The sequence below is a fragment of the Arabidopsis thaliana genome, chromosome 3, assembly GCF_000001735.4.
Source record: "Arabidopsis thaliana chromosome 3, partial sequence".
Taxonomy (NCBI): Eukaryota; Viridiplantae; Streptophyta; class Magnoliopsida; order Brassicales; family Brassicaceae; genus Arabidopsis; species Arabidopsis thaliana.
In genome coordinates, this window is record NC_003074.8 from 20,361,577 (window position 1) to 20,388,862 (window position 27,286).

Genomic DNA, 27,286 nt, shown 5'->3' on the forward strand with positions numbered 1-27,286 from the left:
GGGAAAATATGTAAAGCATAAACTATTAGTTTGATAAACTTGAGACGTTACTTACATTTGGAAAAGAAAGGTAACTTTGCAAGTATCACCTAATCTTTACTCTGCTTCTTTGACTTTCTTATTTTACATAACAAATGTAACGCTAATTTAGAGCATCAATTAGTTTACATACTATCAACGTTGAATGCTTTTCCTTTTTTTTTTCTTTTCAAATCTGTTATTTTTTCTTTTGCCATAGTTGAAATGCAGGTAAGATAATGAAATGCTAATAAAATATTTATATTTTTAGTATATATTTTACGGAAAAGAGATGTCTAGTACTTTTCTTTTTTCCTTTTTTCTTTTACAAACAAAAAACAAATATCAGAAACGTGTGTGGATGGACTCTAGAAATAAATTATAGAATTTTTAATAGTATATTATATGATATTAGATTTATATGTTGATGTAAAGTTTGATAAGTCAAAGTTCTTTCGTGTTCTCTACTATTATGTGGAACTAGGATATGAACTCCACCCTGAAACTCATTTTCGACAAATTTTTGTATTTATATATTAAACTACAAAATAATATTGATTTTGCATATTGAGCTAGGAACAAAAACCGAAATTGAAAAACCAAACTAAACCAAACCAAAAAAGGATTCTGGTTCTGTTTTAGATACCCGAATAGAACAAAAAAATGTTTGGTCAACCCTTTACAAAACTAAGTCCAATACATTTTTTTTTTACCTCTAATCTAATTAATTTTTGTTAATTTTTCTGATATTTTGGTTTATTATAATTTTGTCAAAAAAAGTTTCCGATATTTAGATACAGTCCTTTTAGAAAATATTTTGGATAAAATAATTAGAACCGAATCGAGTTGAACCATAACTTTTTCGGTTTCTTATGGATCTTCAGAGTTTAGAACCGAAAGAAGCAAACCGAATATAAATGAATGCTCTGGCCTAGTATTTATGTACTAAATTATTATAATTATATATTTAAATATTTGAATCATTACAAAAAATTTACCAAACTATGCGGTAGTTTAACGAAAATATGCGATAAAAAAACATAACCAAAATAAAAAAATTGTAACTATTTTAATTGCAATAAAAATTATAACTATTTTAACTAAAAGTTGCAATAAAAAGTTGTAACAATTGTAACTACTTTTTTATTGATCAATTTTGTCATATTAGGAAAAACAAGGGGGAAAAAAAGAAACTTTGCCTCATTGTAAGCAATGTTAAGGGGTTCGAAGCAGACTAGTGCCGCCATGAACTTGTAATAAAGCAGATGCCTACATGTTGTGCAACTTTTTTGTAAAAATGACGAGTTTTGGTGGGGAAGCTTTAAAACCAATGGTAAAGAAAAATATTGACAATGCTACACTATTAGGTGTTCACCAGCCTATGGACCGCAGTGACACATAATAGAAAAACATGGATTTAATTGTTTACCATGCTTTTTTCAATTTCTATATCTTATATAACAACCATATCTCGTTAAAAGAGAACGAATTATTCTCTACTAATCCATAGTACGAGAGAACACGTTGGATCTAGACTAATAAACAGTGTCTCTTCCATATGAAACTCGTACATCTCTTATGGATTTTTATTTACGTCTATTCTATATGAACTTTGAAGGTGCATATTTTTGTAAACCATAAGATCTATGATAACAATGGTTTTGGCAGAAATTGTGTGGTTTCTCTACGCTTCGTAAGAAATCTTTTGTGCTAGTTGTTATGAACCACAAGTCGCATTAAATCAACACTCAATGTGTGGATCAAACCTCCAGTTACATCCAAAAACTTGAGAAACCAAAACTTCTTTAATTATTCATTTCATAGCATACAACAATGGAAAAAAACAAAGGGCAAAACATTTTCTATCATTTATAGAAGAGTCATCATCTATAGCCTTGTTACACACTCTGTTCCGATCATCACAACTCATCCTTGGAACTATCACCCTCGATCTTCTCATCAGATTTCATGGTCGAGATCACCGGTTCAGGTGTCGCCGGTTTCTCAAGTTTAAATGGGATTGATGCGTGCTTCTTCAGGAATTTGTACAGTTCCACTACTGTACGGTCAACATCCACAGCGATCTGTTTTTTTTTGGTTTACAAGAGACAGTTAAAACAATTTCAGTACTCAAGTAAAAATATTTGCAGGTTTTCAAAACACTGTTTGATATAGTGAACAATATTTGCTAACCGGATCGAAGCTTTTGTTTCCACCAGGGAAGAACAGGATTGTTGGGAACCCATCAGCCTGAACAAAAAGAGATTAAGACAAAACCAAAATCAGATCTCTGTCTTGAATCACCAAAAGCTCTTTCGCAATTCTTTTTTCTTAATCACCTTTGCTCTAGGATGCTCATTGCTGGTACCATCCATCTTTGCTACAACTAACGAGTCAATGCCTTTTAAATACTTTCCAAGCTTGTTGTAAATCGGCTCAAATGATTGGCAGTGGCCACACCAAGGAGCATATATCTATGACAAAACTTAGGCTTTAGGTATATATAACCCTAAGATGTATAAGCAAGGCTCTACCGGTTTCCATTCAAAAATTTAAGTGATTATTACCTCGAGAAGAACATCCTTTGACTCGTCAAGAACAATCTCATCAAAATTGTTTCCCACAATGACCTTAACATCACCATCGTTCTGCGTTTCATTTAAGAGAATTAGTTTTGTGTGCAGATGTTAGATGTGTTTTAAAATATGTCAGACGCCTTACATTTTCCGGTAGTGGATCTGACTTGTAGAAAGGCTTCAGTTTGTCTGCTAGGAAATCTTCCGCAAGTGTCTATTTTTAAACAAAGTCATTGCGTTAAGATAACCAACAACACGCCCTGAAACCATAAAATTTCACAGAAAATAGAATGTTGGGCCTACCTTAATGTTATTTACGGTCAATTCACCGTCCAGAATAAACTTCCTCATATCTTCATTACCAGTGTATACAAGAACCTGCATACGCAAGGAAAGATTGGAAACTTAGATCTTCTGGTTCACAGTTTGGTTTGTTGTATCATGTGCATCACAGAAACAAAACCGATACACAGATATTTCACACCAACTACTTTACCTTGGGGGCAGCGCCGGTAACACCAAAGAATCCAGAAACTGCTTCTCCATAATCTTCATTGTCCATTTGCACATAAACGAAAACAAACTGCAGAGAAAAGAGAAGATTGCCCTTTTTATTCAATAACTAAAGTTATAATCCACCTCTCCTTTTGGTATATATATATATATCAATCGCAACTTATAAATAATCGTACGAGGTGGTTTTTAATTATTCCAGAAAGTGAGCAAAAATGACCAAAGAAAATTCAAAGATAAAAATTACCTTTCCCTTGAAGGACTTTGCCACCTCCCTCAGAGTGGGAAGGTGCTTCTCTGATTCATTTGCCTTGGCAAAAAGAATGAGCTGAAAAGGGTTTTACAAAATTCCATCTCATTAGTTAATAGCAGCAAGAAAATAAAGGGAAATTTTAAAGAGACAAATGGTTTTTACTTGGTTTTTCACTGAGCTCTCGAAAATCAGTGATGCACCTTCCCTTGTGAAGTTGATCACCAATGGGACTTTGTTGGCTGACACAAACTCTGCTATAGCCGTTTTAGTGAAGTTTCCATCTGCCAAAGAGAAGCTTGATGAGAGAGGCATAGAGGAAATCTAAGTAGCACAAAAAAAGAAGGTAATGTATTCGAGGAGTCTTACCAAAACGGGCAAGTTTCTCTTCCTCCTTTTTCAGTAAAACTAAGGCAGGACGCTTGACTTGGGTTTCAATTTCAAATAGCTTTGCAATATCAGGGCTTGCAGTTTGGTAAAAACTGAGATCGTCTTCCAGTCTGGACGCAGCCGCGAGCTCCTCACTCTCTGACCCCTGAGCAAGAGAAAATGGTAGCAAAAATAAGATATTAAAAGCAAAATCTTTCACACTTGTCAATCCAACATCTTAAAACTCTTTGCCACACAAAGTAAAACACACTAGACAAGAAGATCTGATATACAAGACCTAATAGCAACCTTACATATACTGCAAGGGAAACCACTCGTATCCTTGATATACTAAACACCAGAGGCACTCATTTGCGTAACGATAATAGTTTCATTTCTTATCCTTTCTGAAATTCTATGGTAGAGAAGTCCCACAGTAACCAACTTGGTTGACAATATGTTTAAAGCTCTGAGAAGTTAAAAAGGAGAACTAAATCCAAGAAAGAACGCAAGAAACACCATGGATTTAAAGGATGCATACCACTAATGAGTTGAGAAAACCAAAGACAAGTTTAGGTTCAGCGGACAAAACACGTTCAGCCTCCTCTTTAGTAGTGATGTTGTGGATGCTAGGACTGGCCTTCTTCTTCAGCCAAGTCACAATACCATCCCTGCAATGAGGACACCAGTAATGGTGAAACGTACTTTTTGACCAATAATTCGTATGGAAAACTAACAGATGAGAAACCAAAGCAGAGAGAATAAAATCAAAGATCACATGTGACATGCCTCTCTCTATTGTACCATTTCATAAAGGTTGAATAATCCTAAAAAATTCTTCTCGGATTCCAAATCAAACAATCTCTCAAGATCCAAAGCTAAACCTGATGAGCTATGTTCATATCTCAATCCTAACAGTTGGAGAAAGAAACATTGTACACTTACTTTGTTCTTTCACCTTCGTAGGTCTTGCGCATTTCTCCGTCGACAAACAAGAAAACGGTGGGGAAGCCCTGAATCTCGTACTTCTGAGCCAAATCCCCTTCCTCCGTCGCGTCGATCTTCGCGAGCGCCGCAAGGCCTTTCAACTCCGTCGCAGCCGCGGCGTACTCCGGAGTCAAAGCCTGACAAGCGCCGCACCACGGAGCGTAAAACTCCACCATCGCGAAGCTATTGTTGCCGACGAACTCGGTGAAATTGTCCTTGGTCAGAACCGCCACGTCTTTCTCGTCGACTGGTGGTAACGGCTCCTCCTCGTAACCGTGATCGCCGTGATGAAACTCGCCGCCTCCTTGCTCGAGATCATCGTAATTCTCGAAGTCTCGGTGCTGATGATCGTGCTCCTCCTCGTGGTACGAACCGCCGCCGTGGCTTTGTTCCTTGGATTCCTCCGCGGCGAGGAAAGCCAATTCTTCGTCGAGATCCGATCCACTGGACGCATTCTCTGCACGCGAGTTAACGAGAAGAAGAATGAAAGAGACGAAGAGAAGGAGAGAGATACTTGTAGATGACGAAGCCATTGTTGTATGTAAGTGTGTGTAATCAAAGTTTGTTGGATTTTGGGTTTTTATAATTTTCAGCAAAAAAAAAAAAAAAAAAAAAGAGTCAAGAAGACTGTAATAAGAAGTCACGTGGATAACTCGAATGAACGAGTGACACGTGTCCACTATGAGTCATCGTTGACTTAAACTTAGATCTAGCCAAGGACGTGGAAGTGTCATGCTCCTGGATTTATTGTTTAAAGCCGGAGTCGTGCATATAAACCAAACCAAGACCAATAGTGTCGTAATTATTAGTATTATGATGTTTATTTTTATTATATATTGTACAAGTGTGGTAATTTTATATTTGTAGTTTAGCATATATACACATGGTTTTGATTTTTTTGTATTTTTTTTTACAGTGATCACTCATCAGATGTGTCTAAAAAGTTATCGGATTATATATCCATTGAAAATCTGTTAGAATCGATATGTTTTATAATATTATAACAGATCTATTGATCAGAAACCTCGTCCAAGCTACTCATATTGCAGAACCTCATAAGAGCGTAGCATTGTTTGTGTTGACTATATGTTGATGAAGCACAAACAATATTGAAAGATTTATGGAAAATGTACAAACAATATTGAAAGATTTACAAACCTTCTATTTTTTTCTTCACATGTTTACCAAAAAAATAAAAGATTTGCAAACCCGACCAATTATTAAGTCAGAATACATAATTAATGTATAGCTGATTTTCTGAAGAAAAAAAAAAATTAAATCTACTCCCTCGGGTGTGGATCATATTTTTTTTTTCACTAGTAAACTATTTTTATCAAACATATCCAAAACATACATGGTGTCAATTAATGTGATTTATCATTTGTTAAATAGTTTTAAAGTCTTGACAATGCGATGTCAATCACCCCATTATCTTTTTTATAATATCAATTAATTTGATTTACGGAAAAAAAAAAGATGCTTATATATCATCTAATCTTTTTTATGATATTAATTAATTTGATTTACTAGAAAAAAAAAAGAAAAAAAAAGGGGGAAAATTTGGTGTCCTCCAAATTTCTATTTTCCTCCACTACAAGCAGTTTTAAAGGCATTCCATACGGACTATATTTTTAGTTTGCTTTTATTTTTAGTACTCACAACTCTTTATATTCAATACTTTGACGTTGATACACATACACACTTGTGGATTTGGAGGGTCATATCAACATCATAACCATGTTTTGGGAAGTGATAGTCGTTGTGGTTTAGCATATTAACATATGTATACAGTCTTGACATTTCTTGACACTGATTACTTTCATGAGATCTGTTTAATAAGTTACCGGAGTATCTCCATAAAATCCGTTAAATAATATGTTCTACTGATCAATTATACAGATATATATAACTGAGAACCTTTTAAACATCAGATCGTTAAAATTATAATGAGTGATGATTTGGGAAGATATTGGCGTCAATACAATTACAAACCATAGACGAATCAACATTTCAGCTATTTGGCAAAATCATGAAGAGCACTAAAAGGCCTTCAACGGGAACCCTTCTTTAATACCTCTCTCCATTATCGCTTTCTACTCCAACATAACAGTGACAAACAAAAACTTTAAAGTGATTTCTATCTTTGATTTGACTCAAAAGACAAGAACAAAACCAATGATTCTAAGGGTAATAAAAGTAACAAGCTTTACCTTGATTAATTCAGTGATCATCCCAGGTCTTTCCTTAAACCTTTTCTCCTTCCATTGAATCTCCTCAGGTTTGTTACAAGCCAATCCCTCCATTGAACCAACGGGTACTTTGATCGTCCCTACATGCTGCAAAATCCTCAGACTACCTGAACCCAGTGAGTTCTTGGGATGTTAAAATATACAAACATCACACAACACATTGAAAGTGTTCAGGCCAATATATATGCGAGAAGATGAAAAAACAGATTATGGATATGGAAAGATCTACTTGTAATGAAGGCTTCTTCCCAAAGCTCACGCTCAGACCACGAAGGTGCTCTCTCGCGGTATGGAATCCCCTCGCTTAAACACACTCTGACAGAAAAGCAAATCTTATTGGTTGATCAGGCCATAAACACAGACGAATATAATCAACATTCTTAATGGTCTAACATATTACTCGATGACAAGGTCTCTTATAACTCCTGCTAGCACACCATCAGTTATAGGCGCGGTCTGCACCTCAAACTCGCTCAAACTCCCGCCGTAGAGATTCTCTGATGACTTCACCTAAAATGAGATCAAACAGTAAATCATGCAGTGGTAAAATGAAATTCAAACTTCTAAAATGCAACATAAATGAAGACAATAAACATCCTAATCACAACATAGGTGACTTGTGCTTGAACAAAAAAAAATCAAATTTTTGTTAGTACCCTGCGGCAAACTACGAAAAAGTTTGTGATGCAGCCCTCAAGCAAATGATCACCATCGTTTGACAAAAGAAGTTCAGTGGTCAAAGGAGGTCTAAACTTCTCCAGAGGCTTCCTAAGCCTGCCTAAATCATAAACCATACCGAGATTAAGAAAGAAACAACAAAACTCAAGTAATCCACAAGCTAAATCCCTGAAAAATTGAGCTATCAGTATCCTCAAGAATCAGCTAAATGAGCACAACAAGCACAATACCTAACCCAGTCTGAGTATTTAGCAGCAGCTACATCTCGTCCACGACCAACCAAAGCCAAACTCGCGGCATTTTCTCCAACACCTAACGGGCCTAAAGGCGAGTATGCACCTATATGCAACCACACATCTAGAAAATCCCAATTGTTCCCAACATCTAACCTATTCAATTTCTCCACATTACCAGTAACAAGAACAGTTACTGCTAATTCTTCTCCATAGAGTCTTTCACTTTCCTTGACAACAACAGACTTCAGGGCCTCGCTCATAGAGCCATTGACTCGATCGTAAATACTCGAACCAGGAACTGGTTGATTCATCCAAAACCGCGGTGATGACCCAGAACTGAACAAAAGCTCGGGATTTGACTTCAAAAGAATACGAATCGAGCTAGAAAGTCTCTTCATGTGTCTCTCCCAGAACAAGAAACTAGTACCATTGTTTATCGTTCTCGTCGTTGTATAAGCACCTGTAGATAGATTTCTCAAAACTTATTAATCAAAAAGTTTCAAACTTTTGCAGTCTATTTAGTTTTGATTGCATACCCGTGTGCGATTCAAGGAAGGTAGTGACCGGAGGAGCCTCCAAAACGACACCGTTGTGGTAGAGAAATCTGCAATTCGACATTTTTGCTTCTCTCTTCCTTGAGGAAATTAGATAAAACGGGAAAAGAGAACGTTTTTAAAAAGGAATAATCCCCAAAACGACGCCGTTTAATAGACATAATTAGGGTTTAAGCTTCTTTTTTTTTTTTTTTGGTGTATCTTCGGGATTTCAAGTTGTCTCTTTTATTTATTTCTCCGATCATCTTTTCTCTGCTGAAGATAGTTGAGAGAAGAACCTCGAAAGATGAGATCTTTATTGGTTTTTAGAAAAATCCCTTCACGGATTCGTCTTCGTAACTTGAGAAACAATAAACCCTTTTGTTCACAGTCTCAGTTTCCCAAAGAATCTGAGAATCCAAGTCAAGAGCAGAGACTACTAGTTTACGGATCCACTTCTGAAGAAAACCCAGTTACCTCCAAAGTGAGTCTTTTGTCTGCGAAGCCTGAACAGAAGGACGATGCATCTGTAATCGATGTTCTTCTCAATCGCAGGAACAACCCAGAAGCTGCTCTTCGTTTCTATAATTGGGCTAGACCATGGCGTGGAAGTTTTGAAGATGGTGACGTCTTCTGGGTACTCATTCATATTCTGGTCAGTTCTCCTGAGACCTATGGACGTGCAAGTGATTTGCTCATACGGTACGTTTCTACGAGCAATCCAACTCCAATGGCAAGTGTTTTGGTCAGTAAATTGGTGGATTCGGCGAAATCATTTGGGTTTGAAGTCAATTCACGAGCTTTTAATTACTTATTGAATGCTTATTCTAAAGATAGGCAAACGGATCATGCGGTGGATATCGTCAACCAGATGTTGGAACTAGATGTGATTCCATTTTTTCCATATGTGAATAGGACCTTGAGTGCTTTAGTTCAAAGGAATTCGTTAACTGAAGCTAAGGAACTCTACAGTAGGATGGTTGCCATTGGTGTTGATGGTGATAATGTAACAACGCAATTGTTAATGAGAGCTAGTTTGAGAGAAGAAAAGCCTGCGGAGGCTTTGGAGGTTTTAAGTAGAGCTATTGAGAGAGGAGCAGAACCGGATAGTTTACTGTATAGTCTTGCTGTTCAGGCTTGTTGCAAGACGCTTGATTTGGCTATGGCTAATAGTTTATTGAGAGAGATGAAGGAGAAGAAGTTGTGTGTCCCGTCGCAGGAAACTTATACTTCTGTGATTTTGGCTTCTGTGAAGCAAGGTAATATGGATGATGCAATTAGATTGAAGGATGAGATGTTGAGTGATGGGATATCGATGAATGTAGTTGCTGCGACGAGTCTGATCACGGGACACTGCAAGAACAATGACTTGGTTAGTGCTTTGGTTTTGTTTGATAAGATGGAAAAGGAAGGCCCCTCTCCGAACAGCGTTACTTTTTCGGTTCTGATAGAATGGTTTCGTAAGAACGGGGAAATGGAAAAGGCGCTTGAATTTTACAAGAAAATGGAAGTCTTAGGTCTTACTCCTTCTGTCTTTCATGTCCACACGATAATTCAAGGGTGGTTGAAAGGTCAGAAACATGAAGAGGCACTGAAACTCTTTGACGAGTCTTTTGAAACCGGTCTTGCAAACGTGTTTGTATGTAACACTATATTATCCTGGTTATGCAAGCAAGGTAAGACAGACGAAGCTACAGAGTTATTAAGCAAGATGGAAAGTAGAGGTATTGGACCGAATGTAGTTTCTTACAATAACGTGATGCTTGGCCACTGCAGACAGAAAAACATGGACTTGGCTCGTATTGTTTTTTCAAATATACTGGAAAAGGGTCTAAAGCCGAATAACTACACGTATTCCATTCTGATTGATGGATGTTTCAGGAATCATGATGAACAAAACGCTTTGGAAGTCGTCAATCATATGACTTCTTCCAATATTGAAGTCAACGGGGTTGTATACCAAACAATTATCAATGGTTTATGCAAAGTTGGTCAGACATCCAAAGCAAGAGAATTGTTGGCAAATATGATCGAAGAAAAACGGTTATGTGTTAGTTGCATGAGTTACAATAGCATTATAGATGGATTTTTCAAAGAGGGTGAAATGGATTCTGCGGTTGCAGCATACGAAGAGATGTGTGGCAATGGTATTTCTCCAAACGTCATAACTTATACCAGCTTGATGAATGGGTTATGCAAAAATAACAGAATGGATCAAGCATTGGAAATGAGAGACGAAATGAAGAACAAAGGTGTCAAACTCGATATTCCAGCCTATGGTGCTCTTATCGATGGGTTCTGCAAAAGGAGTAACATGGAAAGCGCATCTGCTCTGTTCTCTGAACTCCTTGAAGAAGGATTGAATCCAAGCCAACCTATATACAACAGCTTGATTTCTGGATTTCGTAATCTGGGAAACATGGTAGCAGCCCTTGATTTGTACAAGAAAATGTTGAAAGACGGTCTACGATGTGATCTGGGTACATATACAACACTGATTGATGGATTGTTGAAAGATGGAAATTTGATCCTGGCCTCTGAGTTGTACACAGAAATGCAGGCGGTGGGTCTTGTCCCTGATGAAATCATTTACACAGTAATTGTAAACGGTCTTAGCAAGAAGGGGCAGTTTGTAAAAGTGGTTAAGATGTTTGAGGAGATGAAGAAGAATAATGTCACTCCGAATGTCCTTATCTACAACGCGGTGATTGCCGGACATTATAGAGAAGGAAATCTCGATGAGGCTTTTAGACTTCACGATGAGATGCTTGACAAGGGTATTTTACCCGATGGTGCTACATTTGATATTCTAGTTAGTGGGCAAGTCGGAAACCTCCAACCTGTACGTGCAGCAAGTTTGTAGTCTGCCAAAACCAGACCACATTATTGACTGATGACTTAGCTTTGGCTTTTCGTGAGACCCCGATAATATGACTGCTTAAGGTGTGCACTTTTCATTTTGCACGGTTGTAGTATAAATGTTGTTATTCATGAAAGAGGGAGACTCTATAGACTTTCTGTAAAGAAACTAAGAAGGGCCTTCTGTTTTTGTCAATTTTATAAAACATAGAACGAATTCAAACCAGAATAATTTGACTCTGTATTCTTATACTGAGCTTCTTTATTTCCCAACTGAAACCAGGTTCCAGTTTTTCAAGGTCTTCTGAGGCATCTATGTTGGTGGGTGATGAAACCAGTGCACTGAGTCCTTATTAAACTCTTCATATGATTCTTCTAGCATATCGTCTGCTCGAGTAAGGCTACTCCATGTGAACTGGAACAGGAAAACACAAAGCCCTTTTGAAATCTGCCAGATTCAAAACCCAGAAAGGAACCTGCAACTGACACAGAGAATAATATCCACCGGTTAGCCTGCGAGGTTATAGTTATCGGAACCGTTAAGTTACAAGATTCGGATTATCTTTTTATTTGTCTGTCTTTTGCCTGCTTCTGAGATCAACTTTGCTCATAAATGATGGTTTTGGGTTAATCAGTTTATAGCTTGGTCTAAGACTCTTAGTTGCTACTGCCCACTGGTGGTGATGTGCTTTTAGCTTTTTTATGTGCAAATTCTTCGTGATGATAACCACGTTTGGTATATAATTCGAGTTGAAGTTAGAACAAACACTTCCAATATTTCTCACTCATTAAGGAAAGAATCAAATTTTATCCTTGTATACAATAATCAGATAGAGTAAAAATATATATTAGTTAAGAGAGTGTAGAACGATCCTATGGATCAAAACAATTGGACATGGAGGAAGAGGAACTTGTCATGCTGATAAAAGGGAATCCTGATGATGCTGCAACTGTCTTCAGAGGTTTCATGGTTGCCATGGGTAAAAATATCGATGATTGCTTACCGTATAAACCCATCGTGGACCGATTGATACCCTTATAGTAATCGCCTGTTGTCAACTTTATACTTTCCGATGATGATGAAATTCCGAGACTTAGTTCAAGATCATTGTGACCATTTCCTATAAAAATGACAATGTTAATGGATAAGTTGCTCAAATGGAGAGTGCTAAAAATTTTATGAAAAGGTTAGCTAGCTTCCTTGATCAGATTTAAAGTATATGTAAAATTTGTGGTTAGTGTTATATATAGATTGGCAATGTTCACTTAAATTTATCAACCATGCCTTATAATAAACTTAGTTACATTCTGAGTCACACCATATTAATCAATTACCTTTGATATGGGCACCAAACTTCATGGCTCCTTCTCCCTTTCCCAACTCATTGTATTTTATTGCTGCTGCATCCCATCCCCTACGAATTTTGCACATACGTATAAACATTTCTAAGTTTATTCACAGCATAACACTAACTCTTGTTTCATTTTTTTTTTTTAACAATGGTATTCTGTGAAGCATTTACAACGAAACATAAAAGGTAAACTTAAGAAACCATCATCCCCGACAGTATCAAACTCTTGAAACGGACGATGGTTTCAAGCTTGCACCTAAATGGAAACAAACGTAACGTTGGCTTGGTATAGTTTGAGGGGGATATATAAGTAAAAGTATTTGAAAATTGCCATTCACTTAGAAAATTAAATTTGAGTAGAAAATTTTGTACCTTCACGAAGTTTTTTTTTTTTTTTTACTACTTAGTTTTGATTAATTGTATATATATGGACTAATTGATGTATATATGATTGAACTGGATAAAAGTTATTCTTTCTTTTAGTAGTATATAAAAATAAATATTATTAATTAGCTAGCTAGTTTATAACTTTTTTTCAGCAAACTTTAAAATTGTGTAAGACGACAATAACTTTTCCAAAAAGTGAAGGTTAGGCTTTGAATGGTAAAGCACTAGCTAGATGAATAGATAGAATAAAAATAAATTGAATATAGGTGAAATATAGTTAAGATAAGTGACGGATTTATAATATTGTCATCCATGATCCGCCAAGTGAAATGTATTTTCCATGATGTAGATTGTGTAAATAGTAAAATTAGGCCATTTCATCAAAAAGTAGGGAATATTTCAACCATATTTTATTCATACTAATAAGACTAACTATTTGCACTTTAAACTTGTCAAAAGATTACGTGTCTAACAAAATGGTACCTGTTTTGGAAGAGATGAATCTGATCATGAGTTTTGAATTGGGTGCATTTTTGAAGAGCCAAGCCTTTGTATTTGGAACTTCCTCTTCCGAAACTCGCACTCTCTCGCCTAAGTGTTTGCACGAACTCCACCTTATTTAAATTCTTCATCTATACATAAATTGATAATTTTAAAGATCCACATGTATTATTTCGAACTATACAGGGAAATGAATCATCTTCATAACGTAATATATATATATATATATATATATATATATATATATATATATATATGTTTAACCTTATCGATGTCATGCCTATAATCATCCACGACGAAATTGATGTCTGCATCGAGACCACGGAATTTGATAGCAGCTCGGTCGTAAGCCCTGGTATTCATTTATGAATAAGTCAAATTGATATTAATTATTTATTGTCTTCAACAAACTCTAATGTGTATATGTTGACAAAATTAAAACATATTCAAATGACGAATGTTGTAACAAATAATGTGTATATATATATATATTTTACCTTGCTGCTGCGTAAGCAGTATCAAACCCGCCTGTTAAAACGAAAATTAAGTCAAGGAAAAAAAGTTAGATTAATACAAATAATCAACTTGTGTTCACTTAAACGTGAAAGACAGAAGTAACAAACATAGGTAAATGAGCTGTAATAGTCTATTATGTTTTTTTGTCTTTTTACAAAAAAAAAACATACATCCTTTAAAAAAAAAAGAATAGAGGTAGTTGACAAAAAATAAACTTTTTTAACAGACGTTGTCAGAGAAGATCTACAAATCAAAATTATCACAAAAATACGATTGTTTTAAAATTCATCGTTTATGCCTAAAAATAGACACACACGTAATTAAAGATGACCCAATAATTAAATAAAAATCTGATCTACTTACCCAAATAAACTTGCTTTCCACAATCCCTACAAATTAATCAATTCCAAACCCAAAATTAGAGATAAATATAGCAATAATTCAACAAATAACAATATAAAAATGCAATGATAATATTAAAAATGAAATATAATTTGATTTACCAAATATGAGATTCCCAACGACCGGTGCGACGGTAAAAAGTGACGCCACGATATTGGGAGCTACGAGACCTTGGTCCTCTTCTGCTCTTCTTCACCATTTTCTGTGTATTTCTTTGTAAAGAAGAAAGATTCAACCAGTGACTGTCTTCCACGGAGAATTCTATATTCCGACGAGCATCAGCCACCACCGGAAAGAGATCTCCTGTTTCTTTATGAGGAGGAGGAGGAGGAGGAGGAACAAGGTCATCGTCGCGTTTGAGAATTCCAAAAGCGATGAAAGCATCTCTCGCTGCAGAGTCTGTTGTGGAGGAGGAAGATGAGTTAGATTCTTCTTCACCGGTGGTTGAGATCATTAATGGTACTTTCCGATCTTGATCTTCGTTATAAGAAGAAAAGATCTTTAGGTTAAGATCCAACATGATCGAATCTTTAGCTATAAACGACGTTGTTCTTTTTTCCGGCGAGAGAGAGAGGGAGAGAGAAAAAAGAGAGAGGATAAGTGTCAAAAACGAGAGAGAGAGAGAGTTCTAAAAGAGGGAAGAAAAAAAAGAACGTGGGACGTGTTCACTGTGAAGGTTGCATTGGATACACTTGCCCTTTATTTGCCTTTTCAACTCTTTTTTTTTATATATAAAATTGATTTCTATAATTATATGATTGTACTTGCCTTGCCGATGTATCGAATAAACATATTTTGTACTATATATTAGTTTTCATTTTTGTTAATTAAATATGGGAGAGCCGTAGATAGGGTTGTACGATGAGTTTTTATATATTAACACTTTTGATGTTGTAAACTCAACCGCGTTAATACGATGTAATAACAAAAACAAAAGTTTTCTCTTCCTTTTAAGTGAAGTCGACCTGTAATTTTAAAATAGTAAACAAAACTAATGCCATCAAATAGGTGAGGAGAGTAAAGTATAAAGATACTAGCTTATACTATTACTTATGTTCTTTAGCCTTCTACTTGGTAAAGAGACCTCGTGAATATAATATGATAGATTATTTTTCCCTCGTAAAATACAGCTACTTGATTTATCTAATGATACATCTTTTGATCAAGTCATCGACAAGTTTAACAAAATAGATAACATCATAAAGAGTTTAAGAATTTTTTTTTAATGTTGTTTTAGTATTAAGATCAAAACCAAAAGTCAAACCTTAAAGGACGTATTATATTGTGATTGGTTGAAGAGTAAGTAGTTTTTAATTTCTATGCATTATATCAAAAAACAAGCGTTATTACTTTTATTTTTCAAACCAAAGCATTCTAATTTGATATAGTTTAATGCCGAAGAAATTTGTTAATGCATGCTCGAATGTGGAATTGTCTGTAAGATTATAAATTTGTTCTTAATTGACAAGTGTACGTTATTAGGCCTAGTGTGACCACAAACAAAATATAATTGAAAATAAGATAGCCCCATCAATTATAAAAGTACTAAAAAGTCAATATCTGAAATTTTCAACAACCTAAATCTAGCAATATTAGGAATTTGCCGACTTTTACAAATTTTCAATTTATCCTTAATTAGCAACAGATTATATAGCGATTATCGATGCGATTATGTTTGTTATTGGTAACACAATTTCTCAGCAAAATTTAGAATTTTGAGGAATAATGAGCCGTTGTTGTCAATTTTTTTTTATTTTAAATGTTATTTCTTAATCATTACTTATTTTTATCCTTCCTTACATAAAATGACCTAAATATCTTTGATTTTCGGAAAACGTAAGTTAATGATGAGAATGAATAGTAGATGGGTAAAATCCAATAAATAATTTTTTTATTTTTTTTGGTAAGGATAAATAAATTTTTATATTATATCTGAATTTGTAATTTCTTCTAACATGTTAGTAAATTATACGATTAAAAAAGAAAATATGAAACACAATTCAACATAGTTATTTCACATTTTAAAGCATTCAACAACAAAATTAACCGGTTAACATCGTCTACTCTCTGCATTTTAGTAATAAAATTAGGTCATTATTTTTCGATAAAATTCATTAAATTTGGCATTTAGCGACAACAATTATTGATAGGTCCCTCGTGTGATTCCAACGTGTCAAGATATGAAAAAAAATCTAACGGTCAGGGATTTTTTGGTACTTCGCGTCGCAATGGTATCTTCTCAACGTGTTAAATAAACCCACATGTGATTTTGTTTCTCTATGCGTCATTTAACGAATCAGGACAATCCTTTCTCTATCTTTTTTTCTTTTTCTTTTCTTTATTTTGCCAAAGGACAACCCTTTTCCATTTAAATTAAAGATTACGATATATGGATAAAACATAGCAACGAAAAATTAGAGAGACCGACAGATTTTTTTTGTTAGTTTTATATTATATTTTATTTATCACACATTTTAGAAGAAATTAAACCTAGTTGTTGTGCTTTCGCATCCCAATATACATAAATCACAATCAACTGAGATTTCGTAAGAGTTGATTTAGGTTATGGTTTAATCTATAAGAAGGAGATACCATTTGCATTTCATCTTTATACTGAAATATTGGTGAAGAAAAGGAGTTTCAAATGGACTGTCATAAATTTAAATAAACCATTTAAAATATTTTAACTATCCTTCTTTAACACATTCATCCTCAAGCCTTTTTTTTCTTCTTCTTTATCACTAGTGGGATGGATCTTCAATTCCAAATTATTGGAGGAACAAGAAAGATGATAATCTAGACCACAACATAAACTATACAATAAAATGATAAATGTGTTATAGTCAATGAATAAAGAATAAGAGAGATGGTGTGATGTTTACACGTTTGGGGCCTAAACCAAAAAAAAAGGATGGGTCCAATATGCCAACTACTACTATTGTATTGAGAGTAGGAAGAGAGAGAAACCTTAATGGAGACAGAGGGACAGTGGGGTTATGTCAATTGTCATATTATTCAACCACTCACCAATCACTCACTCCAAATCTATATCTCTCTTTTTACAAATAATTATGATAGATTTGATGATAAGTTGGTTCTCAAATCCCAGCCGTTCAATTTATCCAGATATGCAAGAAAATATTAGATTTTAAGGAATCGGCCTTTCCTTATTTGGTAAGACTAAATATCTCTGTTCATTCTAGTTCCAATAGGTAAAAGAGTAACCTTTTTTCTTACATTATTAATAACTTGCATTGCACAATAACGTATTACCCTATAATTCACAATGATAATGTGTTTTGAAGTCATCTACACACTTCAAAGTTTATTACTCAATCGAAAATTGAAATATTGTCTACCACTCAAATTTCTTGAAATGGTTAAAATACTTGAACGTGTACTATATGCAAAAATCTCTGATATTTAACTGCTTTGAAATTTTTATCAGAATATTACTAGTGATGGGTCAATTTCTTTGTTAACCTTGTGCTTTATGCACTTATGTTTATAGTCTCTATTTTCTACACCTAAACAACACAATCTATTTGTAGGTTGCAACTCGGACCCAAATTTTTTGCTAAATTTTTTGTTGAAGTCTTATATTAAGCTAGGATTGTGACTTAAAATATGAATAAAACTCATATTGTTGGCTTAAAAAACGAATTAGGATGTTTGTATTTAGTAGGAACATAGTGTTATGAAACCACATCTGATAAACACATGATTTTAAAGTGTTTTAAAAACTATTCTAGCTTCAAAACCAGTTTCTCATTCATCCCGAATCTTTTTTTCCATCACATATATAGTAAATTCATGATAGAATTTTAATTTAACCTAAATATATATAGTTCATAGTTGGTTATGTTCAATCGATTAGAAGGGTTCTGTTGGATCCGAATTCGAGACCTAGGAACTACACCATGATACATTTGGGGAAAATATGATATACGTTAGTAGGTCAAACACAAATATTATCTAAGATTAGCCTCCGGCCAGAAAATTATGGACTTTGTATGTGAGGGAGATTGAGAAGCGATTGCTAAGATTAATAAATATGGGGCTTGTTGGTAGAGTAGATCTATAAAAGGGGTGATAGAGAAACGAGTGGAAACGCATGAAGCACGTTATAAAATTGAATAATTGAAGATTCAACCATATTCTTTGATAATTGGTGGGCATTTTTATTTTATTATTTGTTGTCAAATCTCTATATAAAGAAAAAAAATTGTTTTAACGTTTTCGGTTTAATGTTTGACGCATATATGTGGGAACAGTTTTGGGCGACGTGGTAGCTTCCCCTCCTCGTTTCCCCCAAAAGCCAATGCTTAAAATGACGAGAATACCCTCTCCAAAAAACCATGTGCTCCTAAGTCCTGAACTAGTTCTGATTCTTTTCTTTTAGCTATATAGGGAAGTGAGACTTGCGAGGGTGAGTATGTGACATCAAAATGGAAAACACTAAGCTACATAACCGTTGGACTAAAATGGTAATAAAAAGAAGCAGAACAGAAGTAGGTGAATAAAACTGAGAATGGAAACAAGAAACAACTGAAGAAATCGGATTTATATACGTTTTTGATCATATTCTTTGGTTCAAACTCTATAAATAAGTTTCTTGGCTTCTTTCTTATAAGAAGAATCGACTACACTTTAAGTTAAAAGACCACAAGCAATACACAGTTACAAGAAGAAAGAAAAGTAGTTCCAAGTACTCTCTCTACTTTAAGTTATAAGATCACAAGCAATACATAGTATTTAATAATTAACACAAGAGTCGAGCTTGGACTTTCTTCTTTCTTGGGCCTTCTTCTATTCCGATTCATCCCATTGACAAACCCAAAGCGTTGGATACTCAAATGCTCATTCGTAAACACGTATCCTCATTAGCTTTTTCTTTCCCATTTTGCTTGAATGTAACTAATTAATTTGGTTTTTTTTTTAATTAGTAAGTGTAGTATGTCAATATTGTACAACTAGATGATACTGATCCATTAGAGTAACACTAAAGTTACCAAAGTTTCATACAACTCCAACGACAAGCAAGGTTAGGCCTTTCCATCCAATATTATAATCTAAGAAGGAGCGATTGCCCTTGATCTGACCCAACTTGCGAGTGGAAAATCTAATGCTTATTTGTTCATTCGTTTTCTGAGATTCTATATCAAATAATAGTCAGTCATCACTAGAAAATGCTCAAACAACTAATATGATTCATACACATTTCATATCATATGCTTGGCAATATTGGACCGAACTTCATGATTTTTCTGTCCATGAATGCAAATGTGTTGTGATCTCTGAGTTACATCTCAAAATGTGAACTTGACATCATATTCTCGTTCAAAAAAGGAAGATAAGACAAAACATTTAAGAAACATTTCACAATCATAGGGGGCAAAAGATCAAAATTTAAAATTTCGGACGAGAGTGGAAACTATCAATCTTTAAGGGGATGATTTGGCAAAAGTGTTGTTTTTATTTTTCTTTTACTGTTTTCGTTTTATCATCTTTCAACGTCTTTCTCTCCCGACGGCCAAAAACCCCAATTTTGCCAAATCCAATTTTACACCCAGAAACCCTAATTTTCCTTACTTTGATTTGATTTTGTGATGGACGATTATACAAGAGAGATGATGGATCTCAAGACTTTGGTCACTCGAACCCTAGAGAAGAAAGGTGTCCTCGCTAAGATCCGGGTAAATTCCCTCTACTTCTCTACCATACATTATTCGCAGAAATTTTTGAGTGGAAATGAGAACAGAGAAGTGATTCGTTTGAAATACATACATTACTCTTTTTCTAGGGTTCCTGCTATTCAGATCGAAATGCTCGATATTGTTAATTGCCTATGCATCTGGAATCTTGCTGATAGTTTATTTGTGTTTGTAGGCTGAGCTCCGTGCAAGTGTGTTTGAAGCAATTGAAGAAGAGGATAGAGTGATAGAGAACAATGAAGGACCGCCTCCAGCTCTGTTGGGAAGCTGTAATGATCGTGCAAGGAAGCTTCATGCTTCTCCTTCAGGTTTTTTCTTCACAAGTTTTTGCTTTTATCCTTTTAAATCTTTCCTCTATGAATGGTTTGGTTCTAAATGGCATCTCTTGGTTTGAAATTTTTGTTGAAATGCAGGAAGGTTACTATCTGCGTTGATTTGTGAATACTTGGACTGGGCACAACTTAATCACACGCTCATAGTTTATCAACCTGAAAGCAATTTGGTAATCAATATAATCCCGTTTTCTTTTGCTATGTTTCATTAAGAAGATTGTTGATGAATTTTTCTCACTAATCTGGTGAACTCCTGCAAAACCTATTCAAAGCCAAAAGATTCGTGGAAGTCTGAGTTACGCGACTTTAATAGCAACAATGGTTTTGAGCTCAATAGAAATGGAGATAGTGGACCACTCCTTCTCGATGTTCTTGAAGGGTTCTTGAAGTTTGAGGTATTTCTTTCTTTTTTTCCCCTGAAGATGTTTGCAGCCAAGTGTGAAACAGAACTTTACTATCTATAACTTCTTCTCTTAGTTTACAATCTTTACAACCATACTCTAAACAAATTACAATAGTCCACCTGTAGTATGTGTGATTTATGAGTTGTAGTGTTAACAGTTCCTATTATGTAAGTGAAGATGATCAATACTTTACACCCAAGCTTTACAAACACCAACTTACATAAAATCTTGGTACTCTGTCCTCGCAACCAAGAGAAGAAGTTATAGATAGTAAAATTCAGTTTTCCAAGAAAAATAAAGTCTCTTAGTAGAGATTAGAGTTCTTCAGAGATTTGAAAAACACGTTTAGCAAATTTCCTAGCCTCAAGTTCTCTTCACATCTAAGAATCATGTTTCCATCCTATCATAGTTAAAACCATTATCATCTGTTTTTGCCGTATGCTCCTCAGATGTAGTGATCAACTTTTTTTTGTAATGAATTTTTTCTTCAGAGCATGACGCAGGGCATGGGTAGTAGTTCAAGGAGAGATTCAGAAACAGAGTCGTCATCAAGCCTTGAGTCCAGAAATCCTCCTCGCAGATCATCTGCTTCTGATAGCTTACCTCCTCAACGAAGGTACACATATCTTCAACTTCTTATTATTATGCCAAATCAAAGATCGTTACTCTTCGACATGATTGCTTTATTTACCTTCAAATAAATGGGCAGGCCGGTTTCTGCATCTCAAGCATCGGGTGAGTCATCATTTCCCTAGTTTCTTGAAGTATTGGTTGAAATACGTATGCTTCATTATTTTTTGATACCAAATAAATATGACAAGATGTTACAGATAGAAGAGCCGGGTTGTCTACATCTGGGTACAGAAAAGATGAATTCAACTGGAGACAAGGTAACCAAGATACACATGAAGAGGTAACAAGAGCTTCAGCGGCGCTGGAAAATCTACAGCTTGATAGGAAAACTCGGAACTTAACATCGTCTTGGAGGTAAGCTTTCAAGGAAGTCTCATTGAATCCCACATTGAAATGAAAACAAAGCAAGTTGTGGTAAATCTGATCCATCGGGCTTGCTTGTGTTGTAGGAATGTGAGGGATGGAACAAATGAAGAAGAAGGGAGAGATTGATTTAGGCTTTGGATAAACATTTCAGCTTCTGGATTAGTAGAGTAATGGTTTGTGTACGTGATATATGTATGTTTCTCCTTTATTTGCAACTGCGTTTTCAATTAGCCTTTTTTTTAACGCACGAACCTCTGTCTCCTTGAGAACAAAAAACATGAAACAGTAAAATGTTTTCTTTTGAGATTTGTTATGGGAAGAGAAGAGTTCAGAAAGAAGAATCAAAGAAAGCACAATGTGGTTGAATATTTTCATTCACTTGCTTCTTATTTTAGTGTCTCCAAAATTATTATGTCTCTAGTAATAAACAAGGTTTTTGAATGATGTGTTCACTGTTTGTTTTACTCGTACTTTTTTTTTGTTTTCCCTTTAGTCTTCTCTCTCTCTCTCGCTTCTTCGTTTAAAACTTTAAACTAAAGTATCGAAGAAGCCAACTCTGGATGACGCAAAAGCTTCTCTCAGAACGGCATTGTAGAATTCTCCGGTGACCAAATAATCCGATTGCATTAGTAGGGAATCTGTTATTTTGATCTGATCCGTCAAATTGGCGGTAAGAACAATGGACGATTATACAAGAGAGATGATGGATCTCAAGACCTTAGTCACTCGAACCCTAGAGAAGAAAGGTGTTCTCGCTAAGATCCGGGTATATTTGTTTTTCTCTTGCCACGATTCCTCTGGTTCTGTGACATACTTCATTCAAATTCCGTAGAGAGATTTGAGTACAGAGAAGAAGAGAAAACATACATTGCTTTTCTAGGGTTCGTGCTTCCAGATCTACTTTATGCATCTGGAATCATGTGAATTCCCAGTTTTTGTCGTACTTTGAAATTGAGTCTGTGAAAAAATTGTACCTTCTCAGCTGAATTGGATTCTTTAACATTTGGTTTGGAGATTGAAGATTTGTTTTTTTTTCTCTATATTCTTCTGCTGAAATTTTAGTTGTTTCTGTAGGCTGAACTCCGTGCAAGTGTGTTTGAGGCAATCGAAGAAGAGGATAGAGTGATAGAGAACAATGAAGGACTGCCTCCAGCTTTGTTGGGAAGCTGCAATGATCGTGCAAGGCAGCTTCATGCTTCTCCTTCAGGTCTTTCTCAATTTTTATCCTTCATATCTTCTCTTCACTTTTACCCTTCAGAGACCTTTTCTCTTTGAATGGTATGGTTCTAAATGGCATGTCTTGGTTTGGAAATGCTTTCTTGATACTTAGATATATTCGCTTGTTCGAAATGTGTCTCCTTGTTTTTTTCGGGTGAAACTTTGCTTGCTTCTATTCTTAGGCGATATGAACATTGAGATTTTGTGTAGTTGAGTAGGTCATCTTGATCACTTTATAAAATGTTAAAATGCAGGCAGGTTGCTATCTGCATTGATTTGTGAATATTTGGACTGGGCGCAATTAAATCACACGCTTAAAGTTTATCAACCAGAATGCAATTCGGTAATCAATATATTTCATTTTCTTTGAACTTCTGATATTTCTTTTAAGTACGTTGAAGATGAACTTTCTAACTGATGCTGTGATCCCTGAAAACCTATGCAAAGGCAAAAGATTCTTGGAAGTCTGAGATACGTGACTTTAGTATCAACAATGGTTATGAGCTCAACAGAAATGAAGATAGTAGACCGCTTCTTCTGGATGTTCTTGAAGGATTCTTGAAGTTCGAGGTATTTCTTCTGCTTTCTCTCTGAAGATGTTTACACATACAGTATAGCTTTTTTTTTTTTCTCTGTTTACAAGCTTTACAACCATATTTGTTACACATTACAATAGTCCAGCTATGGTACATGATTTCAGGGCGTTAATGTTTACAGTTCCTCTATTCTCTAAGTGAAGATGACCAATACCTGTTGGTTACATCGAAGCTTTACAATTACCAAATTAGTTCAAATCTTGTTACATTGTGCTCACGACCTCACATTTTTTCCAAGTAAATAAAGTGTCTTACTCAAGAAAAGAATTTTTCAGAGCTTTGAATAAGTTCGGTGAATTCCAAGCCTACAATTCTTGTCACACCCAGGGATTATGTTTCCATCCTCTTGTAGTAAAACCATTATAATTTGTCTGCTGTATTCACCTCATATTTAGTGATCAACATTTTTCTTCAGAACATGACGCAGGTCATGGGTGGTAGTTCAAGGAGAGAGTCAGAAACCGAGTCGTCATTAAGCCTTGACACCAGAAATCCTCCTCGCAGATCATCTGCTTCTGATAGCTTACCTCATCAACGACGGTAAATCCAACTCCATGTTCTACCAAATCAACGATCTTTAATCTTCCATGTTGCTTATGAGTCTGACATGCTTAATTAATGGGCAGGTCGGTTTCTGCATCTCAAGCATCGGGAGCCGCTACCTCAGGGTACAGAAAAGACGAGAGCAATTGGAGATATGACACTGAAGATATGCCGGAAGAAGTCATGAGAGCCTCAACAGCACTTGAAAATCTTCAGCTAGACAGGAAAACTCGGAACCTAACATCGTCTTGGAGGTAACTTGGAGCGTCATGGCTCTTACCTTACAAGTCGGATAGAACTGAAAAATAATCTAATCCATTGGTTTTGGTTGTGGTTCAGGAATGTGAAGGATGGAACAAGTGAAGAAGAAGAAGGGAAAGATTGATAAGGCTTTCGTTAAAATCCAGCTTGTGAATTAGTATCTCTACATATATATGTGTGTTTCTTTTTTCATGTATGGTTTTAAATGTTGCAACTTTGTTTCTTAAGTTTTTCGTTTGTCGTGTTTGAGAAATCCGATTGGAAGTAAAGATTATTGATATAAGATGTCAACTACAATTAAGCCGTTAACACAAACTCAAAAACTTTCATAAAAATTCTCAAATATTAGTGTCATTAAAAAAGCATTGTTAATCTGAGGACTGTATACATTCCAAAGAATTATCATTTCCCAAATTTATTTAAAATAATTTTATGATATCTAATCCTAAATCTTTTTGTTGAGGAAAAAAAACAAAAAAACAAGTAAACCTTGTTTAGGTTTATTAGGGTTTTAAAAGTATTTATATTTGTTTTCTGCTGCAGCAGACTCAAAAAGCTAAGTAAACTACTCAAGTCCCTCCCTTTTCCGGCGTCGCTATTCTCAGTCTCATTCTGTCTCCCGTAAGTCCTAACTAAGCTTTCTCTCTTCAGTCTTCAGCCTCCGCCCGTTATTGTTGACAAGTTTTAGCCTTTTTGTTAATTACTACTTTACTACTCTTGTTGTGAATTTGCTGCTACTGTTGAAGCCATGGAAGCTCGGATTTTGCAGTCTTCTTCTTCCTGTTATTCGTCTCTTTACGCTGTCAATCGATCCCGGTTCTCTTCTGTGTCATCTCCGAAACCTTTCTCCGTCAGCTTTGCTCAGACGACGAGAACAAGGACTCGTGTATTATCCATGTCGAAGAAAGATGGTCGCACTGATAAAGATGATGACACTGATAGTCTCAATTACAAAGATTCTGGTGTTGATATCGATGCTGGTGCTGAGCTTGTTAAACGAATCGCAAAGATGGCTCCTGGAATTGGTGGATTTGGTGGTCTCTTTCCATTAGGTATATATATATATATGGAAAACTGCAAAATTTTCACCTGAATGTTGAAACTTTTGGTCTTCTAATGAATGAGTGTGTGTGAGCAGGTGATAGTTATCTTGTAGCTGGTACGGATGGTGTAGGGACTAAATTGAAATTGGCATTTGAAACTGGAATTCATGACACCATTGGAATCGACTTGGTATAGCAAATTCTCTTTTGTGTGTTTTGTGATACTAGCCCATAAACTCATGGTTTAGCTTATTGTTATAGGTTGCTATGAGTGTGAATGATATTATTACTTCTGGTGCAAAGCCTCTGTTTTTCCTTGATTACTTTGCTACTAGTCGTCTTGATGTAGACCTTGCTGAAAAGGTACCATTGCTTCATCATCTCTTTCCCCTTTTGAATTTGAGATTGCTTTAAGGACTTGATATTGATGTATGCTTTGTTGTCAGGTCATTAAAGGGATTGTTGAAGGTTGTCGGCAATCGGAATGTGCTCTCTTAGGGGGAGAGGTATGTGTTACGGTTTTGACAATGTAGTTTACGCATCTTTCCATGATTGTGTATCAATTTGGTTTTGTTTTGTTTTTTTTAGACTGCAGAGATGCCTGACTTTTATGCAGAGGGCGAGTACGATCTAAGTGGGTTTGCAGTAGGCATAGTAAAGAAAACTTCAGTTATCAACGGAAAAAACATTGTGGCCGGTGATGTTCTTATTGGCCTCCCGTCTAGTGGTGTTCATTCCAATGGTTTTTCTCTAGTAAGAAGGTAAAGAGTTAGCGATAGTCGAGGTTTTAAGCTTCTGATTTCATGGCTTTTAACCACATTCCAATTGTTGCAGGGTATTGGCTCGAAGCAATCTTTCGCTGAAGGATGCGCTTCCAGGTGGATCAAGTACCCTTGGTGATGCTCTAATGGCACCCACTGTCATTTACGTGAAACAGGTTGGTTTTCTTGTCAACAAATATTCATTCCATCATCACATTTGTAACAACTCTATGACTTTCTCTCTCTCTGTTATTCGAAGGTACTTGATATGATAGAAAAAGGAGGAGTGAAAGGTTTAGCTCATATCACAGGCGGAGGTTTCACAGACAACATTCCCCGAGTCTTCCCGGACGGTTTGGGTGCTGTTATTCACACCGATGCTTGGGAACTTCCACCGTTGTTCAAGTGGATTCAACAGGTAATGAATGAGGAGAGAATCATAAACAGAACGATTACGTTTATACTTCTAGAATGTTTGATTGTTTTTTGGTTTATTGTATAGACTGGGAGAATAGAAGACAGTGAGATGAGAAGGACGTTTAACCTGGGGATAGGGATGGTTATGGTGGTTAGTCCAGAGGCAGCTTCACGAATACTAGAAGAAGTCAAGAATGGAGACTATGTTGCGTATCGCGTAGGAGAGGTTGTCAACGGTGAAGGCGTAAGCTATCAGTAGAGTGTTGTGTGTTCTTTTTTCTTCTGTGTTTTTTTAAGTTTTCGTTTCCCACCGTTTTTAAGAATTAATCCATTTGTCTACGGTTTTATGAGGTTACAATCGAGATGAGGCATTTTTTAAGACGTCGTGTTATTATTTGATCTAATTTTTTAAAAACAACCAATGTGATTGGTCTGGTTTATTCTCTTTGTCGCACAAACAGATGTTGAAAGATATTCTCGTTCTAATTATATAAAATTTAAACATGTTGTTTGCCTAGATGGTATGGGTTAAGAAGCTAATTGTCAAGAAAAAACAAATGTTGTAGGAAGAA

General features: G+C 35.5%; 7 protein-coding genes across 16 annotated transcripts; 4 read left to right on the forward strand and 3 right to left on the reverse strand.

Moving 5' to 3' along the window:
- Positions 1–1,683: 1,683 nt before the first annotated feature.
- On the reverse strand, positions 1,684–5,298 carry PDIL1-3 (PDI-like 1-3). Of its 2 annotated transcripts, NM_115353.5 has the most exons (12): positions 4,672–5,298; positions 4,268–4,397; positions 3,727–3,892; positions 3,523–3,641; positions 3,355–3,435; positions 3,091–3,177; positions 2,898–2,972; positions 2,740–2,808; positions 2,586–2,666; positions 2,358–2,492; positions 2,212–2,268; positions 1,684–2,102 (listed from the first exon to the last, which is right to left on the reverse strand). In NM_115353.5, the coding sequence occupies exons 1-12, from the start codon at positions 5,244–5,246 to the stop codon at positions 1,938–1,940; spliced, it is 1,740 nt and encodes a 579-aa protein (NP_191056.2). In that variant the 5' UTR covers positions 5,247–5,298; the 3' UTR covers positions 1,684–1,937. The 2 variants fall into 2 exon arrangements, with proteins under 2 accessions (NP_191056.2, NP_001118842.1); NM_001125370.1 differs by lacking the exon at positions 1,684–2,102 and having other exon boundaries at positions 2,132–2,492; positions 4,672–5,264.
- Positions 5,299–6,550: 1,252 nt separating this feature from the next.
- On the reverse strand, positions 6,551–8,555 carry AT3G54970 (D-aminoacid aminotransferase-like PLP-dependent enzymes superfamily protein). 6 transcript variants are annotated; one of them, NM_115354.5, is made up of 7 exons: positions 8,413–8,555; positions 7,871–8,336; positions 7,619–7,736; positions 7,363–7,472; positions 7,192–7,277; positions 6,924–7,069; positions 6,557–6,806 (listed from the first exon to the last, which is right to left on the reverse strand). In NM_115354.5, exons 1-7 carry the CDS (start codon positions 8,492–8,494, stop codon positions 6,753–6,755), a joined length of 1,062 nt encoding a protein of 353 aa, NP_567011.1. In that variant the 5' UTR covers positions 8,495–8,555; the 3' UTR covers positions 6,557–6,752. The 6 variants fall into 6 exon arrangements, with proteins under 6 accessions (NP_001326737.1, NP_001326738.1, NP_567011.1 ...); NM_202707.2 differs by having other exon boundaries at positions 6,646–6,806; positions 6,924–7,049; positions 8,413–8,522; NM_001339708.1 differs by lacking the exon at positions 8,413–8,555 and having other exon boundaries at positions 6,551–6,806; positions 7,871–8,367.
- Positions 8,556–8,628: 73 nt separating this feature from the next.
- On the forward strand, positions 8,629–12,685 carry AT3G54980 (Pentatricopeptide repeat (PPR) superfamily protein). 2 transcript variants are annotated; one of them, NM_001339711.1, is made up of 2 exons: positions 8,643–11,352; positions 11,552–12,685. In NM_001339711.1, the coding sequence occupies exon 1, from the start codon at positions 8,717–8,719 to the stop codon at positions 11,270–11,272; it is 2,556 nt and encodes an 851-aa protein (NP_001325869.1). In that variant the 5' UTR covers positions 8,643–8,716; the 3' UTR covers positions 11,273–11,352; positions 11,552–12,685. The 2 variants fall into 2 exon arrangements, with proteins under 2 accessions (NP_191058.1, NP_001325869.1); NM_115355.3 differs by lacking the exon at positions 11,552–12,685 and having other exon boundaries at positions 8,629–11,498.
- Positions 12,142–14,946, reverse strand: SMZ (Integrase-type DNA-binding superfamily protein; the record flags this gene model as incomplete). Of its 2 annotated transcripts, NM_115356.2 has the most annotated exons (7): positions 12,142–12,389; positions 12,604–12,683; positions 13,491–13,639; positions 13,773–13,860; positions 14,006–14,036; positions 14,388–14,413; positions 14,528–14,946. In NM_115356.2, 7 exons carry the CDS (start codon positions 14,944–14,946, stop codon positions 12,142–12,144), a joined length of 1,041 nt encoding a protein of 346 aa, NP_191059.2. The 2 variants fall into 2 exon arrangements, with proteins under 2 accessions (NP_191059.2, NP_001078290.1); NM_001084821.1 differs by lacking the exons at positions 12,142–12,389; positions 12,604–12,683 and having other exon boundaries at positions 13,460–13,639.
- Positions 14,947–19,883: 4,937 nt separating this feature from the next.
- On the forward strand, positions 19,884–22,302 carry TON1A (tonneau family protein). Its single transcript, NM_115357.4, has 8 exons — positions 19,884–20,122; positions 20,316–20,448; positions 20,554–20,642; positions 20,745–20,867; positions 21,368–21,492; positions 21,586–21,611; positions 21,707–21,863; positions 21,959–22,302. Exons 1-8 carry the CDS (start codon positions 20,036–20,038, stop codon positions 21,999–22,001), a joined length of 783 nt encoding a protein of 260 aa, NP_567012.1. The 5' UTR covers positions 19,884–20,035; the 3' UTR covers positions 22,002–22,302.
- A 17-nt stretch (positions 22,303–22,319) lies between these two features.
- Positions 22,320–24,876, forward strand: TON1B (tonneau 1b (TON1b)). The gene is made up of 7 exons (NM_115358.5): positions 22,320–22,641; positions 22,950–23,082; positions 23,348–23,436; positions 23,541–23,663; positions 24,105–24,229; positions 24,316–24,486; positions 24,572–24,876. The coding sequence occupies exons 1-7, from the start codon at positions 22,555–22,557 to the stop codon at positions 24,615–24,617; spliced, it is 774 nt and encodes a 257-aa protein (NP_567013.1). The 5' UTR covers positions 22,320–22,554; the 3' UTR covers positions 24,618–24,876.
- A 144-nt stretch (positions 24,877–25,020) lies between these two features.
- On the forward strand, positions 25,021–27,284 carry PUR5 (phosphoribosylformylglycinamidine cyclo-ligase, chloroplast / phosphoribosyl-aminoimidazole synthetase / AIR synthase (PUR5)). 2 transcript variants are annotated; one of them, NM_115359.3, is made up of 9 exons: positions 25,021–25,114; positions 25,240–25,545; positions 25,632–25,726; positions 25,798–25,899; positions 25,983–26,042; positions 26,125–26,297; positions 26,371–26,473; positions 26,557–26,715; positions 26,800–27,284. In NM_115359.3, exons 2-9 carry the CDS (start codon positions 25,242–25,244, stop codon positions 26,971–26,973), a joined length of 1,170 nt encoding a protein of 389 aa, NP_191061.1. In that variant the 5' UTR covers positions 25,021–25,114; positions 25,240–25,241; the 3' UTR covers positions 26,974–27,284. The 2 variants fall into 2 exon arrangements, with proteins under 2 accessions (NP_191061.1, NP_974437.1); NM_202708.2 differs by having other exon boundaries at positions 25,029–25,545.
- Positions 27,285–27,286: the final 2 nt, after the last annotated feature.

Bases quoted from the DNA above. Each gene is read 5' to 3' on its own strand.
- TON1A (NM_115357.4), top strand. From the start codon at position 20,036: ATGGACGATTATACAAGAGAGATGATGGATCTCAAGACTTTGGTCACT. The intron at 20,123-20,315 runs GTAAATTCCCTC...TTGTGTTTGTAG, and splicing joins GTGTCCTCGCTAAGATCCGG to GCTGAGCTCCGTGCAAGTGT. The intron at 21,864-21,958 runs GTAAGCTTTCAA...CTTGTGTTGTAG, and splicing joins AACTTAACATCGTCTTGGAG to GAATGTGAGGGATGGAACAA.
- TON1B (NM_115358.5), top strand. From the start codon at position 22,555: ATGGACGATTATACAAGAGAGATGATGGATCTCAAGACCTTAGTCACT. The intron at 23,083-23,347 runs GTCTTTCTCAAT...GTTAAAATGCAG, and splicing joins GCTTCATGCTTCTCCTTCAG to GCAGGTTGCTATCTGCATTG. The intron at 23,664-24,104 runs GTATTTCTTCTG...ATTTTTCTTCAG, and splicing joins AAGGATTCTTGAAGTTCGAG to AACATGACGCAGGTCATGGG.
- PUR5 (NM_115359.3), top strand. From the start codon at position 25,242: ATGGAAGCTCGGATTTTGCAGTCTTCTTCTTCCTGTTATTCGTCTCTT. The intron at 26,474-26,556 runs GTTGGTTTTCTT...TGTTATTCGAAG, and splicing joins CTGTCATTTACGTGAAACAG to GTACTTGATATGATAGAAAA. The intron at 26,716-26,799 runs GTAATGAATGAG...TTTATTGTATAG, and splicing joins TGTTCAAGTGGATTCAACAG to ACTGGGAGAATAGAAGACAG.
- AT3G54970 (NM_115354.5), bottom strand. From the start codon at position 8,494: ATGTCGAATTGCAGATTTCTCTACCACAACGGTGTCGTTTTGGAGGCT. The intron at 8,337-8,412 runs GTATGCAATCAA...ATCTATCTACAG, and splicing joins CTTCCTTGAATCGCACACGG to GTGCTTATACAACGACGAGA. The intron at 7,473-7,618 runs GTACTAACAAAA...ATCTCATTTTAG, and splicing joins TTTTCGTAGTTTGCCGCAGG to GTGAAGTCATCAGAGAATCT.
- PDIL1-3 (NM_115353.5), bottom strand. From the start codon at position 5,246: ATGGCTTCGTCATCTACAAGTATCTCTCTCCTTCTCTTCGTCTCTTTC. The intron at 3,893-4,267 runs GTATGCATCCTT...TCTCTTGCTCAG, and splicing joins GTTTTCTCAACTCATTAGTG to GGGTCAGAGAGTGAGGAGCT. The intron at 2,809-2,897 runs GTAGGCCCAACA...GTTTAAAAATAG, and splicing joins TGACCGTAAATAACATTAAG to ACACTTGCGGAAGATTTCCT.
- AT3G54980 (NM_115355.3), top strand. From the start codon at position 8,717: ATGAGATCTTTATTGGTTTTTAGAAAAATCCCTTCACGGATTCGTCTT.